This window comes from Myotis brandtii, unplaced genomic scaffold (assembly GCF_000412655.1).
Source record: "Myotis brandtii unplaced genomic scaffold, ASM41265v1 scaffold225, whole genome shotgun sequence".
NCBI classification, from domain to species: Eukaryota; Metazoa; Chordata; class Mammalia; order Chiroptera; family Vespertilionidae; genus Myotis; species Myotis brandtii.
Genome location: NW_005358435.1, coordinates 3,280,603 through 3,301,574, shown reverse-complemented (window position 1 = coordinate 3,301,574; position 20,972 = coordinate 3,280,603). Strand labels below are relative to the sequence as shown.

The following is a 20,972-nucleotide window of genomic DNA, read 5'->3' as shown; positions in this document are numbered from 1 at the left end:
AGCTAGCGCCTCAGGCCGCCCCCCGTCCCCAGGAGGAGGAGCTCCTTGTGCTGGTTGGCCAGGACCGATCTTGCCGGCCCCTGCGAGGAGGGCGGGAGGGACGGGCCTGGGCCCAACAAGGCCTCCTGGAGGTCGGAACCTCAGGCTGGGGATCCGCCGCCCAGTGCAGGCCTGGAAAGCCGTCTAGCGGCACCCGCCACCCAAACGCCCCTTTCCCAGCTTTCCGGTCTTGTGATGATTACGGAGCGCTCCGCCTCCTCCAGGAAGTCCCCCACCCCCACCCCCCAGTTAGCCAGGCGCCTCCTCCACCGTAGAGATCTTTTTCTGTATCTGTCTCCATTGAGTTTCATTCATTCATTAACTGCCGGCCATCTATATATTCCAGGCCCTGGGCACATAGTAGTGAAGGAGGCAAGCCAGGAGCCTCCCTCTGGGAACTTCCTTGTAGCAAAAGACCATAAATAGACAAGACGATTTTAGTGCTCTGAAGGGAGTGGAATAGTGTTAGGGTGGGGGCGTCTACTCAGGAAGGAGTGCCCGTGCCAGTGCCAGGAGGAGGGATAGGAGAGGGTACAGCGAGTGCAAGACAGGCTGCAGTGCCTTTGAGGGACAGAAAGGCAGGCAGGGTGCCTGGGGTGCAGAGAGCAAGGGGGCTGGCCATGCAAGATGAAATGGGGGCGGCTGGGGTTCCTGTCCTCTGGGCAGGGACCACTCAGCCCATCTCCATGCCTGCTGGGCACAGTGTATTGCATGTTATGGATGCCCTGTCTCTGTGTGTGGAATGCGTATGTAAAAAGTCACAGGGAACCCCGTGGATTTGAAATTTGACTCCCTCACCCGTCAACTTTTCCGATCTGTCTCTTGGCTGATGGTCATTTCATTTAGTCGCCTTATTTGTTAAAGCATCCGCTCTGTCCCAGACACTAAACCAGGGGTGGGCAAACTTTTTGACTCGAGGGCCACAATGGGTTCTTAAACTGGACCGGAGGGCTGGAACAAAAGCATGGATGGAGTGTTTGTGTGAACTAATATAAATTCAAAGTAAACATCATTACATAAAAGGGTACGGTCTTTTTTTTTTAAGTTTTATTCATTTCAAACGGGCCGAATTTGGCCCGAGGGCCGTAGTTTGCCCACGGCTGCACTAAACTGTGCCTCAGCAGCACAAAGCAAAAGAGGTGGCATGGACCAGTGACTTCATGTTTGGTCTCAGCTCAGTTCTGCCACTGACTAACTGAGGCATTGGCCAAATTACGCAGCCCCTCCGACTCTCTGTTGTTCGGGGGTATAAAAGGGAAAGTAAGAGTATCCACCTCAGACACGTTATGCCTGTTAAACGAGAGGTTGTAGGTTACCCAGCCCCTGTAATGAAGCAAGCCTCAATACACATTAGCTGCTATAATCACAACTGCAATGACTATTGTATCCATAGTGCACTAGTGTATACAATCCCAACACGTGCGGAGAGAGCTGTGGGGAACATAAGCGGTGGTGTGGAGCGGGGTGTTACAGAGGAGGTTACACTGAGCCTTTTGAAATCTGAGAAGGATCTTATAAAGTAGGGTAGGGCATTCCAACCAGATCACCAATTGCGCAAATTCAGGTGGCTTCTTCAACTTGTGGATATAATCCAGGGAAAAGAATGTAAACGAGAAATAAAGGCGCCAAGTAAATGATGTTGGACCTTGGAAGTGATGAGATTCCAGTTTGCCTCTGATTACATCCCCCGTTATGGCCAAAGAGCAGGTGGCATGTGGTTTCTACGCAGGCCCGGAACCCCCTTGTTCCTGTCCTCTAAATGGCTGCGTTCAGAAGCACCCGAGGGCACTGCTACCATCCTGTGGCGGCAGGCAGGAAATTTTGTAATCAGTTTCTCTCTTAAGGCCTGCCTGTTGGTTGCAAGACTTAAGACTCCTCTGTGCCAAGTTTTCTCTGGCTTTGTGTGTGGATACTTTGGAGCCCTTTTTCCTTGACCTAATTCTGCTTTTTGTGTCCTTCAACAGGTTCCCCAACACAACTCACGAAGGTTTCAATGTCACCCTCCACACCAGCCTGGTTGTCACTACAAAACTGGTGCTCCCGACCCCTGCCAAGCCCATCCTCCCTGTGCAGACAGGGGAGCAGGCTCAGCAGGAGGAACAGTCCAGTGGCATGACTATCTTCTTCACCCTCCTTGTCCTAGGTGAATGCAGTCACCATCATCTACCATCTTGCGTGTCTGTGCGTGTTGTGTGGTTAACCCCCTTTAAACCACTGCTTGCTTTGTCAAATCCTCCATTTGGATTTCACTTCAGACTGAGGGACTATGATAGTGCATAACATTATAGCAGGGTACTTCTTTTTCTTCATAAAAACTTAGAGCTTAACAATTCTGAAGAGCCCTTTTTGAAATACCTTAGACGTCCTTTGGAAGAGAGAATTAAAGATTTTTGACCTAGGAACAACCTTGAACGTCTAGTTGAGTGGGTTTCAAACTCTGCTCATGAAAGTCTGTGTGTGTATGGTAGCAGGAAGTAGAGGTAGTCAAATGGAAGGGCATCTGACTTTGACCAGAGCAGCATTTTGTCTCATCTCTATTAAGCTTCTGTGTAAAATTTTATGTAAAGGTTTTGCTGCTGAGGAAAAGATCAGGTGCCCTTGTCCTAGCACACTGTTATCCTTAATCTCTGTCATTTCATTAACCATGGTCATGACTTTCGCCATATCTGTATAACACCGGTGCTGTTATTTACTTATGTAATATTTTTCTTTCAACAGAGTCACTGTGTCAAACTTAAAATTTCATTTTGTTCAACCTCCTCCTTTAACGGGTGAGGAAATTTAGGCCCAGAGAGGTTAAGCGATTGACATACCTAAGATCTGGGAACTAGAGACTAATAGCCAGATTACAAGACATCATTCAAAAAGTTTAGATAAAAGGCATTAACTTGAGTGCCTTCCAGACTATAGAGAATAGACAACTGTGTTAAACAAACATAAAAATATCCAGTTGAAACTGCACAACCACTTTGGATGAGCTGACTGCAGAAGAAATAGCTTAGAACTTGACCCAAGTCCAAACTCTCATTTGAAAAGTGAAGCTGGCATGTTTACATTTTCCACTCTTCTTTAATGATAGTCATATTTCCAATTAGATCTTTTTAGAAAAGTGAAAGGTACAACTGGATTTAAAGGTACAAAGTATTTCTCTGCTGTCCATTAAGTGTTTTTTTGAGGGAAAGTATCACTTCTTTCATACTTTAGTCAGACTTTTAAAGTCAATTTTAATAATACAGTAATTCTTGTTGTTAATTCTCACCCGAGGATATTTTTTCCATTGATTTTTTTAGAGAGAATGGAAGGAAGGGGGAGAGATAGAAACGTCGATGTGAGAGAGAGACATAATTGGCTGCCTCCGTGGGGCCGGGGATCGAGCCTACAACCAAGGTATGTGCTCTTGACTGGAATTGAACAATCAAGGACTCTTCAGTCTGTTTTTTTAAAAAAATATGTTTCTATTGCCCTGGCCAATGTTCTCAGTGGTTAGAATGTCAGCTGCCCACAGGAGGGTCTCGGGTTTGATTCCCAGGCAAGGGCGTGTACCTCAGTTGCAGGTTCGCTCCTCTCCCCAGTCGAGGCGCATATGGAAGGCAACTAGTCAATCCATCTCTCTCACATCAGTTTCTCTATCTCCCTCTCCCCCACCACCTTCCTCCATCCCTCCCTGCTACTCTCTCTGAAAAGCAATGGAAAAAAATATCCTCAGGTGAGGGATTTAAAATTATATATATACACTAGAGGCCTGGTGTACAAAATTCATGCATGGGTAGGGTCCCTAGGCCTAGCTGGTGATCAGGGCCGATCTGTGGGGCAACCGGTGGGGAAATCAGGGGGCCCTGCTGGCACCCACCTTGGCCAGCCTGGTGCCGCCTGCTCACTGGCTGCCTCCCTCTGCAGGGCAATGGTGGGGAGAGGGGGGACGGCGGGGGAGAGGGCCCGCTGGCACACGCTTTGGTTGGCCTGGGGCCTGTTGGCTGGGAGCAGCTCCTGCATTGAGCATCTGCCCCCTGGTGGTCAGTGCACAGCATAGCGACTGGTCGTTCCACCGGTAGTTCCACCATTCAGTCAATTTACATATTAGGTTTTTATTATATAGGAAATATATGTGTGTGTGTGTGTGTGTGTGTGTGTGTGTGTGTGTTTTATTGATTTTAAAGAGAGAGGGAGAGAGAGAGAAGCATTGATAGAGAAACAAGAATTGAACCATCAGCCTTTTGGTGCAATAATACAGTAATTTTATTTAAAGTCCTAGGGCTCATCCTTGTCTCTCATTAATTAAAAACAAAACAAAACACAGAAAGAACTATTATATCTGGCTTCTTTCACTTAGCGCCATGTCTTCAAGGTTCACCCAAGTTGTAGCTTGTGTTAGAATTGTATTCCTTTGTATGGCTGAATAATATTTCATTGTAAGGACATCACATTATGTTTACCCATTCATCAGTTGATGGGCATTTGTGTTGTTTCCACCTGTTGACTATTGTAAATAGTTCTGCTATGAACATTTGTGTACACGTGTTTTTTTGTTTTGTTTTGTTAAATATATTTTTGTTGACTTCAGAGAGGAAGGGAAGGGGAAAGAGAAAGAGAAACATCAATGATGAGAGAGACTCATTGATTGGCTGCCTCCTGCACACCCCCCACTGGGGATCGAACCTGCAACCTGGGCATGTGCCCTTGACCGAAATCAAACCCGGGACCCTTCAGTCCACAGGCTGATGCTATATCCACTGAACCAAACCGGCTAGGGCTGTGTACACATTTTTGTGTACATATATTTTTCTTTCTCTTGGATAAACAGTATAAACCTAGGAGTGGAATTGCTGGGTGAATGGTTACTCTGTGTAACTTTCTCAGGAACTGCCAAACTTTTCCACAGAGGCTACACCATTTTACATTCCCACCAACAATGCTCAAGTGTACAATGTCTCATATAGATTTACTATCCTAGGTAATTTTTTACCCTGTAAATGTAATTAAATTCTGTTTCTAGGGGATTACTTCAACAATCAAGGACTCTTGTTTTCTTTTTCTTTTAATATAGTAGCTGAATACAAAGAAGAAAGGCAGTTCTTTTCTTGATCAAGAAATCTTTAGTTCTTTAAATCCCGAAGTGTTATTAATCTACTTACATTGTTGTCAGCTTGATATATTAGAGAATATAAAAGGATTGCTTGGGGGGGAAAAAAGCTTTTGTTTTGTAATCATTTTTTTCACAGGAGGGTGAAAAGCATAAGTAAGATTTTCAAAGTAATTTTCAGGATGTGTAGCATTTAAGATTATTTTGTGCCAAAGACTACAAAACGGGTTTTTTAATGTGCTTTTTCATCCAGGCAAAATTCCGCCCAGTGTTAATGCATGTTTGGGGCCAGAAAGGACTGAACTGTATTTAAAGTGCTGTATATTTATCTTGGATTGTCTTCTCTTCAAACAGTTCATAAACCTGGACTCTAGAGTCCCACTAATGTCACGCAGGTTCCATTTTCACCTAATCAGATTCTTGGCAGTTTATGAGTTGGAATCTCCACTTTTTATGTGCAGGTCAACATTTCTTTAGCAGAAAGGAATGCTTTTTAAGTAATTTTGAAGACATTTTTCCTCTGCTCTTGTATATTATCAAGATAACATAATTATTGTATATTCCTGATTAGATATGTCTGATAAAGTACAAAAAAAAATACTGTTAATAGGTAACTTGCTAACTCACTACATGAACTCTGGTGAGTTGAGGGAAATCATCAGTCCATAGTTCATTCTTCAGGAACTACTAATCTGGAACACATTTGCCACTTTGTTTACTATGTTAGTCATTCAAATGAAATTATAACATTTGTGTCCCAAAAGGGTGGGAAAAGATTACATTGTTTTCCTCTTTGTTGAGAAGGGATGCCAAAACTCTTCGACTTTTAGAAGCTTGGAATCAGTTGACTTATATATATACTTAACCCTTGCTGAACTTTGACTCTGCAGAAACAATGGTGAGTCACTGTTCTTGACTTGCACTAGAGTTAGCAATTAGCATCATTTGACACATCCATTTTATGAGCCATTAAATTTATTAGCGTTATTAAAATTGGCACGTCTGTGTTTTAATGTAGCTTACATAATTATTGCTTCAAGCATGAAAAGTTGGAAGCATTTTAACTTGTGGTATGCATATTCTCCATGCCACATAGAAGTTTTTGTTTGGAAACATGTACTTGTATTGTGTATATGCTTTTGTACATTCATAAGCACATATTCACATACAGGCACATAGCTTGGAGTTTGTTCATTTTAATATAAATGGGGTCCTATAGCTTGCTTTTTCATCACAGAATGTAGCATTTTAACTTGTGGTATGCATATTCTCCTTGCCACATAGAAGTTTTTGTTTGGAAACATGTACTTGTATTGTGTATATGCTTTTGTACATTCATAAGCACATATTCACATACAGGCACATATAGCTTGGAGTTTGTTCATTTTAATATAAATGGGGTCCTATAGCTTGCTTTTTCATCTCACAGAATGTCTTGGAGGTCTTTCCAAGTTAGTGTTTTTTATATACCTCATCCTCTTTTTTCTTTTTAGAGGATATATATGTGCTAAAAATAAACATAACATAAAATTTACCACTTTAAAATGTACAATTCAGTGGCATTTACTACATTACCACCATTTAGTTATTTTTTATCATCCCAAAAGGAAACCCGATACCCATTAAAAGCATTCACTCCCCATTTACCCCTCTCCCAGTCTCTGGTAAACATAAAATTCTGCTTTCAGTCTCTAAGAATTTGCATACTCAAAATATTTTATACAAATAGAATCATATAATATATGATCTTTTATGTTTGTCTTCTTTCATTTAGCGTCATGTCTTCAAGGTCCACCCATGTTATAGCAAGTGTTAGAATTGTATTCCTTTGTATGGCTGAGTAGTAGTCCATTGTAAGGATATACCACATTATGTTTATCCATTCCTCAGTTGATGGACATTTGTGTTGTTTCGTCCTGTTGACTGTTTTAAATAGTTCTGCTATGAACATTTGTGTACATGTTTTTGTATGGACGTAAGTTTTTGTTTCTCTTGGATATATACTTAGGAGTGGAATTGCTAGGTTAAATGGTTATTCTCTATGTAACTTTCTCAGGAACTGCCAGACTTTTCCACAGAGGCTAGCTGGCTGCACCGTTTTACATTCCTACTAGCCAGACCCAAGGGTTCCATTTTCCTTACATCCTAACTAACACTTGTTATTTTCCAGTTTGTTTGTTTTTTTAATTATAGCCATCCGAGTGGGTGTGAAGTATCTCACTGTGGCTTTGATTCGCATTTTGCTAATGACTAATGATGTTAAGCATCTTTTCATGTGTTTATTGGTTGTTCATATATCTTGGGAGAAATGTCTATTCGGGTCCTTTGTTCATTTTTAAATTGTGTTGTTTTCATTTTGTTGTAAGAGCTCTTTATATATTCTGGATACTAGACCCTTATCAGATATCTGATTTATAAATATTTTCTCCCATCCTGTGGGTTGTTTTTTCAGACCTCATTCTCTTTAATGGCTGATGACCTTCCTTGAGCCCTATATTTAGCCCTTTCTGTTAATAGTTTCCATCTTTGTTCTGAAAGATGCAGATGGTTTGATTTAGGAGAATACATGTTTTAAATTAATTTTTTCATCCAGCTTGGTGCAAAAAAGGATCAGAAACTGATTTAGCTCCCTGATTTATTATCTATCTACTTATGTGTTCATGCGCCTGTCTTTTTAGACAATAGGCATGCTTTGGTCACATGTTATGATTATGCACTGGAACTTTTTTCTTGCTGTTAGTATTTAATGTAGGATTTTTCTAGATAGGTTAAATATTTATAATAACACCACAGATTGATAGTGTAGAGCAGCGGTCGCCAACCTTTCAGACCACCAGTTGGTGACCGCTGGTTTAGAGCACAGAATGAAAGGACAAAATTTGTATATTTACAACTATTTCCTTTCTCTGGCCACCTGGTGCTTTTTGGTGGAACTAAAGATATCTAATTTGTCAATGTGGCTCTGAGGGTGGCCAGTTAACAGCCACGCAGATTGTTTAAAGACTCCTTTTTACAAAAAAATAATAATAAATTATTTTTAGTATTATTAAGATGATACTTTGATTGAGGAGGTAGTATACCACCTAGATGCCTAACAAAAAGAGACATGCACATTAACACTTGGACCATGAAATTACATTTAGGAATTATTTATGTAAAAGTATACTTTAGTGTGTGTGTGGGGGGGAAATCCAGAAATACTTATTCCTTTTAAATAGTTTTATATTCTTTTATGACAACACGTCTGTGAGGAAAGTCAGACATTATTTGTATTTTCGTGACTGAGGCATGAAGGCAGCCAGGAGGGAGGTGGGGGTGCCCGAGGTTAAGGGCACAAGTTTGGAATCTGGCTCCACCTGCAGCACCTCCCAGTGAAGTGACCTCTGAGCCCCAGTTTTCTCATCTAGAATCAAAGGAGAGAATGGTAATAATAGTTAAGAGGGGTGTTGGGGGTCAGAACTGTGCCTGGCAAATGGGGAGCCCTCAACCAGTGGGAGCCCCAGTACCCAGCTAGAGAGCAAGTACCCCATCTTTAGGTTTCTGACGATCTTATCACCAAACCAAAGCATTTACTTTGTTCTGTTTATAAAACACCCTCACTTTACTTTGTGTTAAGAGAGAACCAATCACCAGGTGGTAAAATACTTCATGTCAGCATATTATAGTTACATGAAAGTGATTGATTTCATTGACTTGGTCTTCACTATTTGGAGTTTGCCAGTTGATGACTACTTCAATAAAGTTGAAGACCATTTCTTAGAATCTGGGAAGTTTGAATAATTTTAATTGCTTAGAAAAATATTAGATGTCTGATGCTCTTAGATGTAAAGAAGTATAGAGAAAATGTTTTAAACACTGTGAGTCTACAGTTATAACACTGTGAGTTTCCAGTTAAAGAAATAAGAGATTGCAAATGCCACTGAAGTTTACAGTGTCACTGACAGTTGTCCATTTCCCTGGCAGCCCTCCAGAAGTAATTATTGCCTTGAACTTGGTATTTATCATTTTAAAATGTGCTGTTTTAACAATGTCTTATTTTTCCTACAGCTATCTGCATCATATTGGTGCATTTACTGATTCGATACAGATTACATTTCTTGCCAGAGAGTGTTGCTGTTGTTTCTTTAGGTAAGTGCTTATTGGTGAGTCTAATAAAAGCAGTAGCAATAACTATGATTTTTTTAGTGCCTCCTACTGCCAGGAACCACAAAAGATGTACATTCCTGATCTCATTTAATCCTCATACCACCTGCCATGAGGGTGTTATGATCCCGTTTTACAGGTAAGGACATTGTGGCTCAGAGAGGGGTGATGACCTCATGAAGGTCACATAGATACCCCTCAGTACAGCTCCAAGGCCTTTTCTACTTCTAAAATACATTGGGGCACATTGACCTCTGCTACTAGGCTATGCTGACATTCTGCTGAATTAAGACAAATAATTGGCACTTTAATTCATAGTGTCACTGAATTTTACAGCAAATGGGGCTCTCACTTTACAGTTTAGGAAAAGGAAATGGCTCACTTTAATGTCAGAGTCAGATCTAAAGTCTTCAGAGAGCATTCCATTCTACCTCCAATTTCTCTCTTTTGTTTCCTGTGGCATTTAACTCGTAAGATAATTAGCCTCTGTTTAAAGGGAATAACAGGTGTGACCTCATTTGTACGTTCATTGAAGTGGTTAGTGGAGGAAGAAGCAGAGACCTTATTTTCAGTGAGTACTAAGATCAAGAGGAAAATGTTGGTGGGGATGTTTAAGACATAGTAAATAAGCCATAACTGGTTTGGCTTAGTGGATAGAGCATCGGCCTGCGGACTGAAAGGTCCCAGGTTCAATTCCGGTCAAGGGCATGTACCTTGGTTTTGGGCACATCCCCAGTAGGGGGTGTGCAGGAGGCAGCTGATCAATGTTTCTAACTCTCTATCCCTCTCCCTTCCTCTCTGTAAAAAATCATCCAAACCTTAAAAAAAAAAAAAAAAGACATAGTAAATAAGATTTTACTAAGTTCAGCTAAAGCTCTTACCAGATTATAATATTGTAGTTACTTACAGGCCTACTGATGATATTTAGTTTTTTCTTATCACTGCTGATGCTTTAAGTTAATTTTCTTTGCCTTGTACATTTTGTTTAGTGTATTTAGTAATTATTTCACGATATAGTTGTGGTTTAGGTTAACTTTGGAAATGAACTCTCAGACTGTGTTCATTCTCCTTCCCCGTCACCACCTGTGCTCCTGCTGCCCGTGTTCAGCCCTCTTCTATTTTCCCTGGACTTCACAGTACTACTATGTGCCAGTTCTGGCCTAGGAGTGTTCGCATTGCCATCTCATCTAAGCTTCATGACCCCCAGTGATGCCATATTTTAAGGAAGAGGCACCACTGTATAGCATTGATCTTTAGTAGAGTTGAAAACCAGTTTTGCTCAGAAGAGTTTCTGTTCTCTATTTAGTGGGCTCTTCAGCTGTACCCCATGGCAGATTCTAACAGCCTTAGCTAACAAGATAGCCTTAGAGCTCTAAGAATGGGAGGATCATTCATTAACATTCCTTTTTCTATTTTAGGCATGTTGAAAATAACCTACATAGCTAATACCTATTATTCTGGGGCATTTCAGTAAAGACTTTAAAAAGCCATTACAAGGAATTTACAGTTTTGCAGTCGTTTTCATAGTTTCTTAAAAATAATAAATATAGTTGGTGCATATTTAGGTGTGTGCACATGGAAATTAAAATGATGGTATTATCATTTGGTTTGGAATGTCAAATTTTTCACTATCTCTTGCATGTGCTTGTATTAGGACTTACAGCATACATTATTGGTTGCCTACCCAAGAGCCATTTCCTCCCTTCTTCCTTGAAAATAGAGCCCTTATTTTGATCAAGTGTCTTGCCACAATGTGCTCACAGAAGATGGACCCCTCCAAATCAAGATTGGTCTTTGCTGTCACAATAATTTTACTCTCCTTTGCCAAAGAGGGATAGAGGTAGCAAGGCAGTGTAAAATCCAGTTCTGGCCAGTGAGACCAAGGGATTGGGTGCTCAGTGGTGGCTCTAGGAAAAATCGTCTTCTCTCTGATAAAAAGAGTAATTTTCCCTTTCTTTGATGCTATTGTATGAGGATGTGATGCCTGGAGCTCTGGCAGCCATCTTTCTGCCACTGTGGCTCAAAGACAAAAGGTAGAATGCTAAGGATTGCCAGAGGGACTGATGAGAAGCCTAGATTCTTTTTATTTTTTAATATATTTTTATTGATTTCAGAGAGGAAGGGAGAGGGAGAAAGAGATAGAAACATCAATGATGAGAGAGAATCATTGATTGGCTGACTCCCACTTAATCCCACACTGGGGATTAAGCCCACAACCCAGGTTTGTGCCCTTGGCTGGAATCAAACCTAGGACCCTTCAGTCCACAGGCTGACGCTGTATCCACTGAGCCAAACTGGCTAGGGCATTGACTGCATTTTTGTTTGTTGAATTGATAGCTACCTATCTCAGAGCTGCCTTTTATATGAGAGTAGACGACCGGTGCACGAAATTTGTGCATTAGGGGGTGAGGGTCCCTTAGCCTGGCCTGCACCCTCTCGCAGTCTGGGACTCCTCAGGGGATGTCACCCTGGGATCGGGCCTAAGCCAGCAGTCAGACATCCCTCTCGCAGTCCGGGGCTCTTGCAGTCTGGGACCTCCTTACTGCCTGCCTGCAGTGGAGGTGGGAGAGGCTCCCGCCACCGCTGCTGTGCTCACCAGCCGTGAACCCGGCTTCTGGCTGAGCAGCACTCCCCCTGTGGTGCACACTGACCACCAGGGGGCAGCTCCTACGTTGAGCATCTGCCCCCTGGTGGGCAGTGCACATCATAGTGACCAGTAGTTCCCCCAGTCATTCTGCTGTTCAGTCAATTTGCATATTAGGGTTTTATTATATAGGATGACAAACATCTATTTAAACCATTTTTACTTGCAGCTAAAAACATCTTAATTGATATGGGATAGGACTCTTTCTATTCAAAGGACAAAATCAATTCAGACTGACTCAAAGGAAATAAATTGGTGGGGTTGAGTTATACACCCATTGGTTCATACAACAACAACAACAAAAACACACACAGGTGGTGCTAGCTTCTTATTTAGCTGGGTCAAGTCTCCTGGACTCAGTTTTTCTCCATTTTTCAACAGTGCTTCCCTTTGTTTTGGCTTCCCTCTTAGGCAGGCTCTCTCCATGTGGTAAGTCTTCATAGCTTCAGGCTTACTGTCTTTACAGTAGCAAACAGAGCCTGTCCAGTGTGGCTCAGTGGTTGAGCATCGACCCTGAACTAGGAGGTCACGGTTCGATTCCCGATCAGGGCACATGCCTGGGTTGTGGACTCGATATCCAGTGTGGGGAGTGCAGGAGGCAGCCAATCAATGATTCTCTATCATCATTGATGTTTCTCTCCCTCTCCCTTCCTCTCTCTAAAATCATTAAACAAACAAATAAACAGTCGTATTTATAGTAGCAAGCAGAGTGGGCAAGGTGGCCTCCTCTTCTCCCTGGTTCCACCAGAAGTTGTAGATGACTTCTGACCACATGGCCACCCCAGAACTGGGCATGGCGGGGGGTTGGGGGGAAATGGTGTTGGGGATCAGCCAAGGCTCTCCATCCACAAGATTCATATGTTTACTGATATTGCAGAAATAACTGTAGACTGTACAGGCAGGTCTTGGGAGGAATAATGGAAAATAATTATTTTCAATAATTATTTGCTAGCTTAGGTGATTGGAACACTAAGAGAACTACCAGGGAGCGTGCTGGGTCCAGAAAGTAGTTTTTATTCTATTAAGGGACATTTGGTTAGAATTTAGAAAAGCTGACAAAACTATCAAAATAGTTCTGCATTTCATAAAGCTGTGTAAGTTGAAGGAGAACGTTTGTAGTACTGGAGCAAAATGTAACAAAATATTGAGATATTCACCATGTCAAGAATTTCCAACTTTTGTGCCCCCCCCCAAAAAAAAACCCCGAGATGAAGCTGCCAGAGAAAATGGGGTCTTCATTCTTTCAGGATAAATTTCCCGGCCTACCTCTTCCAGCCAGAAGTACAGAAGTCCACAGTCACTTAGAGACAGTATTGGCCTTTTGTGTGATGACTAAGCCTTCAGTGTTCCTAAGAAAGTGTTGTTATAGAAAAGGACTTAACTATACTGTAAAGACACATTTCTCCCTTATATTTTATTGTATTTTTAAATGAATCTTGAGACTTTTTTTATTCTTTATAAAAAATATCAACATGATGTTCTAAAGATACTTCCTTACTGGCCCTTGTTCAAAGCTTTCAGATACTTTATATACTTCATGAAATTCTGTAATTTGGGCCTCTTTTTAAAAAAATAAATTTTTGGCATGGTTAAACAGTTATACAAAAATCCTTTTCATTGACAATTTTACCTGTTTTTATCATGCTTCATTCTCTTCCAAATCATTTATAGACATATATATCAATTAGATGACTTTATTTGGTTTAAGTTTATATCATTTTTGGTGTTCTTTTTACTATCCTTTCCATGTATTACTTAAGCTCATTTATTTATTTTCATTGGCCATATAGTGCTGATTCACTGTTTATAGATTTAGGGCTAAAATTTATAAGGTAAGAAAAATAAATAATTGTATTGTCCACTATCCTCTGTCATATGTAGCAAAAAACAGGTGTAGATTTTTTTTCACAATCATATTTTATTTTAGAGCACGGAAAGGCCAGAATGGGGTTATATAAGTCCTGGAAATTTGACTTTCCAATGCCAAGGTTTAGCCTGAATACAGCTGATAGATAGAAAACCTGGTTTTAACTTACAACTGGATTTGATTGGATCATTTAGTGAATAGAATACACAAAAGCGCCTCCTGTCATAACCTTCTTAACTATATCTGTGTTTTTAATTATAGTAATTCCTTCTTATTTTTTTAAAATATATTTTTATTGATTTCAGAGAGAGGATGGGAGGGGGAGATAGAAACATCAATGAGAGAATCATTGATTGGCTGCCTCTTGCACGCCCCACACTGGGGATCAACCCAGGCATGTGCCCCAACTGGGAATTGAGCCTTTACCTCCTGGTTCATAGGTTGACACTCAACCACTGAGCAACACTGACTAGACAATTCCTTCTTGTTTTGACTAAAGGATTTTTTTTTTTTTAAGAGAAGTGCTCTTTTTGTTGATGAGGGTTTTGAGTGGAAGATGAGGAAAAAATCATTCAGTCCCTGAATTATTGACTAAAAGTAATTCTGGGAAAAAGCAAATACAGTAATTATATTCCAGTTGTACTTAAGTTATTAAAAATGTTTTTAAATGAAACTTAAAGGGAGGCTCCTAACTGTAATAGCTTTCATTACTTTTTAGACTCAGAATCTAATGTTGATGCAACTTAAGATGTCCCACAGGTAACTCTCCCTGAGTCTTAGGTGTTTGATTTATTAGAGAAGAAACAGACATTCATGTGTTGGTGTTAGAGTAGCTATCTTAGAGGCCAAAACTGGTTGTCAGATTGACAAAATGATTGCATTCGACAGAGGATTCTCCAGGCTGTCACATTCTACGGAAGAGTGCTAGCACAGACTTTTCGCCTCCATGTTTCTGGAAACACAGATCGGAGGTGATAATTTATTCTTGGAAGTTCGTGTTGCTGTTTTGCTGCCATTAGCTAAATGTGTGCTCGTGTGTGATAGCTTCCTGCTTTTGCCTAGAGCCTTGCTTTGACTTCCCTAGTTTTATGGTCATCTTCTCTTGTCTCAGCATTTTATCATCTTTAAGCTGTATTTTATATTTAAATCTTCCAGATATGCCAGAATAGTGAGGTAGTCTACTTTTTTTATTATTATTATTTCGAAGAAGGGGAGATAGAAACATCAGTGATGAGAGAGAATCATTGATTGGCTACTTCCTTCACGCCCCACACAGGGGATCGAGCCCGCAAGCTGGGCATGTGCCCTGACCAGGAATCAAACCATGAGCACCTGGTTCATAGGTCGACGCACAACTACTGAGCCACGCCGGCCAGGTGAGGTAGTCTACATTTTAAAAGTAAAAAGTTGTTAAAGAATTGCATTCTGAAACTGGCTATGTCGGTGCTGATTTCTATAAATTTCCTCTTTCACCATATCAATGATCTCTTCACATTAGTAAGGGATACCATTCCTTTGAAGAAGTAAGCTACTTTAAAAACAAAATGTTTAAACAGTCTTTCCCCCAGAAAATAGATAGACAGACAACCCTGAGGTACTGATTCCCATCCTACTGGCAGGTCTTCTGTCTTTCAGAGTATCTTTGGAGTAGCATCTACTTTAGTATAAGTAGTAGAATCAAGGACTGGATTTTCAAAATTATCTGCACTGTGTGTCTGTGAGTTTATTTTTAACACAGTGCAAATAAATATGTGTGTGCATATATATTCTTTAAGGGAATTAGGATCATGTTCAATGTACTGTTTTGTAACCTTATTATTACAATTAATGCATTTTAAGCATTTTTCCTGTAATGTTAATTATCAAGAACACTGGTATTTTACGGTGGTCATGGTAGACCAGTATCATGAGGTGGTAGAATGTACCCAGGAGCCAGTAGTTAGTCTGGCCCTGAGCTGTCAGACAAACTTCTTAAACTCTTTGAGCCTTCCTACCTGCAACATTCTCTTGAGGATTAGAAATAAGTTGAAATGACAAACCCTGGGAGAATAGTCTCAACAAGTCATTATTAATTGTTCCCAGTCTTAATTTAATCCATTAGTGTCCATAATGAAGTGTGTGCATGAAGATCCATTGGGGGGCAAAAGAAAATAGTAGGATTTATGTTTCTATTTAATTTTAATCTCACTTTTTTACAATTTCTATTTTTGTGTATATTTTAAAATATATTAATATAGTAGCACTGTTTTATAATAATACGCATTTGTAACTTGAAAGTGCATGCTCAAATTCTTTTTACTGATAGGAAGATACAAAATTGTTTCTAGGGTATTTTTTCCACCTGGTGGCCAGTTGTGTGGTAAAAATTAATTTCTCCTAACAGTGGACCTCAATCTCAAAAGGACTTCTCAAAAGGATTACTCAAGCAATAATAATAATAGTACTAGTAGTAATAATAATATCATATTTTACAAAGATTTCCAATGCCTTATAAATCTATACAATAAAAGCCCAGCGACCAAAACAGCTAAACGACCAGAACAGCCAGAGACCAGAACGACTGCCGCCCCTTGCTCTGGCTGGCCCCGCCCCCCAGCAGGGACCCCAACACCAATCAGGGGCATGGCTGGCCTGCAAACCCCCGCAGCCCCTCACCTCAGCTGGCCCCACCTCCCAGCAGTGACCCATACCCCAATTAGGGGTGGGGTTGGCCAGCAAACCGCTCCAGCCCCGCCCCCCAGCAGGGAACTCCCACCCCAATCAGGGGTGTGGCTGGCCTGCAAACCACCCATGGCCCCTCACCCAGGCTGGCCCTGCCCCCTAGTGGGGACCCCCCCTACCCTAATCCGGGGTCCCCATCAGGGCAGGCGGGCCGGCCCTTACCTGTGCACCAGGCCTCTATCCTATATAATAAAAGGGTAATATGCAAATTGACCCTAATGGCAGAACGACCACTTGACCAGTCACTATGAGGTGCACTGACTACCTCTCGGTCCCTTTCCTTGGCCAACAGTCTCTGATCACCCAATGGCGAATGGGGAACTGGGGGTGGGTGGTGGGGAACACGGGTGGCACCAGGCCAAGGCCCCCACCCCACCAGTCACCCACACACAGAGGCAACCCACGGCAGGGGCAGGGGCAGGGGCGGGGCCTCCTCCTGGCCAGCAGGCTCCGATCACCCGATGGCGATGGCAAACGGGGAACTGGGGGGTGGGTGGCAGCGGGGGGCAGGGCCAGCTGCGGGCAGCCAGGGAAGATGGCTCTGATCGCAGGCCAAGCCTAGGGACTGTAGCGCCGGGCCTCTAGTAAGAATATAAAAACAAGCTTAGGCAATAGAATAATTTTTGATTTTTAAATGTTACTGTTTCATATGTAATTACAAGTGTTAATCGTGGTATTAAAGTTTGGTGTACATTTACAAAGGAAAATGAAAGTTGAGGTTTTAGTAGAGCAGAAAAACACTAGCTTTAAAAGTGAAATCTGAAACCATGAAAAGAGGTTCAGCTTTCCTGGTATTCAGGAATGATTACTGAAGGCAGGTTGACTGAAAATGCAAACTGAAACCTTAAAGTACCGTGTCTTGCCCACCATATTGGCAGAAATGTTTAAAGTCTGATGATTTTCCAGGGTTGGTGAGGATGTGGGGATTGCTGTGGTGGAAAGCCATACTGCCACTTTGGAGGACAATTTGGCAACATTTTCAGATATAAAAAAGCTCATGCCATTCATTGTCTCTGGATCCGCCTTAGGGCAACACTCTTACACAAGAGGCATGCACAAATACGTTCATTGCAGCATCACTGTTAATAGCAAACCATTGGAGACAGCCATCATTGGGGGACTAGTTTTTAAAATGTGACTTTAAAAAATTAAAATGTAATTCGCATACCATAAACTTCACAGTTTCCAAGTGTACAATTCACAGGGTTGTGCAACCACCACTACCATCTAAGTCCAGAACAGTTTCATCATTTCAAAAAGAAACCCTTTATCCATTTGCAGTCACTCCCCATTTCCCTCTTTCCTCTATAACAGTTTTATTGAGATATAATTCACATACCATACAAGTTACCCATTTTAACTGTACAATTCAGTGTTTTTTAGTATAGGCACAGGATTGTGCAACCATTCTAAAAATTGACTTTAGAACATTTTCATCATCTCAAAAAGAAACCTCATGCCCTTTAGCTATTGCCCCCAAAGCTCTACTCCTCAATCCTAGGCAATCATTTCTGACTCTATAGATTTGCCTATTCTGGATATTTCATTTAAATGCATCATAAAATACACCTTTTATGTCTGGCTTCTTGCACTTAGCATGTTTTCAAGATTCATTCACATTGCAGCATGAATTAGTGCTTCATTCCTTTTTATTGCCAGATAATATTACATTGTATGGATATACCACATTTTTTTACCCATTAATCACTTGATAGACATTTGGGTTGTATCCACCTTTGGGCTATTTTGAATAATGCTGTCAATGAATATCCATATACAAGTTTCTGTAGGAAAGTACACTTTCAGTTGTCTTGGTGGAATTCCTGAATCCTGTGGTAACTCAGTTTAACTTTTTGAGGAACTGCCAAACTGGTTTCCCACAGCAATTGCACCATTTTACATTCCCACCATCAATGTATGAGGGTTCCAGTTTCTCTGTAGCCTTGCCAACACTTGTTTTCTGTGTTTTTGAAAATTATAACCATCCTAGTGGGTATGAAGAGGTATCTCATTATGGTTTTGATTTGCATTTCCCTGATGACTAATGTTGTTAAGCATCTTTTCATGTACTTGTTGGCCATTTGTATATCTCCTTTGCAGAAATATCTATTCAACCTGTGGCATTTTTATGCTATGCTGTAGAACTGTTAAAAGGAATGAGGCAGATTTGCATGTAATAATCCCTGGTCTATTTTTACATATAGATCAAGACTTACACTGAGCAAAATAGCAAATAGTAGAAAGATACATTGCAGCACCATAAATTTTATATACCAGGCCTCTCATTTGCCTTGTGTACACACACACACGCGCGCACACACACACACACACATACCAGGACTATATGTTTAAATATAAATATGTAAGGGGATAGAGAAGGGTCTGATAGAATATTCCTCAAATCTGTCAAGATGGTTGGTTACCTTGGGGCAGGAAAAGAGAGAGTTAAGATGAGAGTGGGATTTCATCAAAAGGGACTTCTGGTTTTTTATAACATTTTAAGAGTATTAATGAGCTAGTTACTTGATAAAAATTTGTATAAAACTCCTTAAAATGTATACACAACTTGAAGAGATAAGGAAAAAGAAGCAACTGGGGGACTCTAGCTGGAGAGGGCTTAGAATCAGTGCTTCCTGCCACCTGACAAATGAATGCAGCTCCTGTTCTGCAAATATGGTCATCGCCTCCCTTTATAGCTCAGATTTCTTTTGTCTTGGTCTCTCTTTCAAAGTAACTTTATTACTCTTTTAATAATACATAACAATTCATATAGTATAGAGGTTTATAAAGTTTAAATTGCTCATCTCTCTTCACCTCAAGTCCCTCCTTCTCCATGACAATTTGTGTCAGTACAGCTCCTTTTCCCAATAAACTTCTATGTCCTAGTTTTGTCTCCTCACCCCTCCCAGAAGGTCTGTTTCTTCAGCTTTCTGTATTTGATGGGGGAAAGCTCCTTCCTCTGTAGGGAAAGGCGAGTCTGTCGTTCAGTGTCTATGACAGTGGTCTTCAGACTTGCCTTGTGTCACCCCCTACCAGAGATGGTGACTCAGTGGGTCTGGAGTTCTGCTCTGGTGTCTCGATTTTATAAAAAGCTCCCATCGTGATTCTGATGAGCCAACAGGGTTAAGAGGCATTTACCTAGTGAATAACACAGCGGTCATAAATTGTACCCGTGATGTTTGTTTGAGAATTATTTTATGAGAGAGTAATGGAACTGTCAGCTTTATGGAAACATGCCTGAACTTAAATGGTCTGTTTTGTTCCAGGAATTTCAGATAATTTTCAACATTTGGTTTTATCTCAGACTAAATATTCTACATTGAGCTGCCATCTGAGTCTGAGAAAGTGATCTTGGGTTCATTTTTGAAAATGTTAGGAATAAGGGGCAAACTTAGCTTGTAAGATTTCTCCCATTTCATATTGAAAATGGTGGATGTAGAAAGATGAAAGGTGTTAAATCTTCTGTGTCAGGCAGACTGTTCCTGGGTCCTATTTTGTAAGCTGTTTCTCTCCCGAGATTTCTGTGGACTTCATGATAGTATGTTTGCCTGAGAGACTCATGCAACTCCTAAAACTTCACACTAATTTCCATTTTTATGTTTTTAGACATGAAACTTGTAGCAATTCATAAAAGCCATTTAGAGACATAATAATATTCACTTTCTCTAGAATAATAAACCTGAGTAATCTTTCTCATACCTTAAATTTATATTAAACTTACATTTTCTCTTCTAGGTATTCTCATGGGAGCAGTTATAAAAATTATAGAGTTTAAAAAACTGGCAAATTGGAAGGTAGGTTCATTTTTAACATAATTATGGTGGTTTTTTTTGGTTGTTCTTAATTTTAGCAACACTGATAGTTATGGTGGCTCTCTTATCAATGAAGTTTATATTATCACATTAATTTTTTTAACATTCTATTAGATTAGGGTTGATACCTTTACAACTTAGCTTTTTTAAATATATATCTGTTTCAAGTTAACATGGAGCACTCAATGTTATGTTATTTATGCACATTTTTATAATCTTAAGGGAAGGCTCTAATTAGCATTATTTTATTTATTTATTTATTTATTTATTTATTTATTTAACCTTAGAGAGAGAAACACCAATGGTTGCCTCCCTCACATGCCCCGACCAGGTATCGAACCCAAAATCTGGGTATGTGCTCTGATTGGGAATCGAACCCGCCACCTTTTGGTGTACAGGATAACACTCCAACCAACTGAACCACACTAGACAGGGCTCTAATTAGTGTTAAATATTAAACAATGTTGATAGCTTCCAATTCTATTCTCACAGCTGAGAATAATAAAACATACTTGTCCAGCACTGTAGAGCTTACAGTATGCTTTACAAACTATAGCTCATGCTGTCCCCATGATATCCATGGGAGGTAGATTGAGTATTATCATCACCCCATTTTTACAGATGAGGAAAGTAATGCCCAGAGAAGTCGGGACATGTCCAATATCA

The 20,972-nt window shown here is 40.6% G+C and overlaps 1 protein-coding gene across 1 annotated transcript in view; it reads left to right on the top strand.

Moving 5' to 3' along the window:
* The first annotated feature begins 1,325 nt into the window (after nt 1-1,325).
* SLC9A8 (solute carrier family 9, subfamily A (NHE8, cation proton antiporter 8), member 8) overlaps nt 1,326-20,972 on the top strand; it is a 63,069-nt gene continuing 43,422 nt past the window's right edge. The window contains exons 1-4 of the mRNA XM_014539657.1: nt 1,326-1,422; nt 1,904-2,182; nt 9,167-9,247; nt 20,230-20,288. Of these exons, the coding sequence (XP_014395143.1) occupies nt 1,326-1,422; nt 1,904-2,182; nt 9,167-9,247; nt 20,230-20,288 (516 nt within the window). The remainder of the gene's footprint in view (nt 1,423-1,903; nt 2,183-9,166; nt 9,248-20,229; nt 20,289-20,972) is intronic.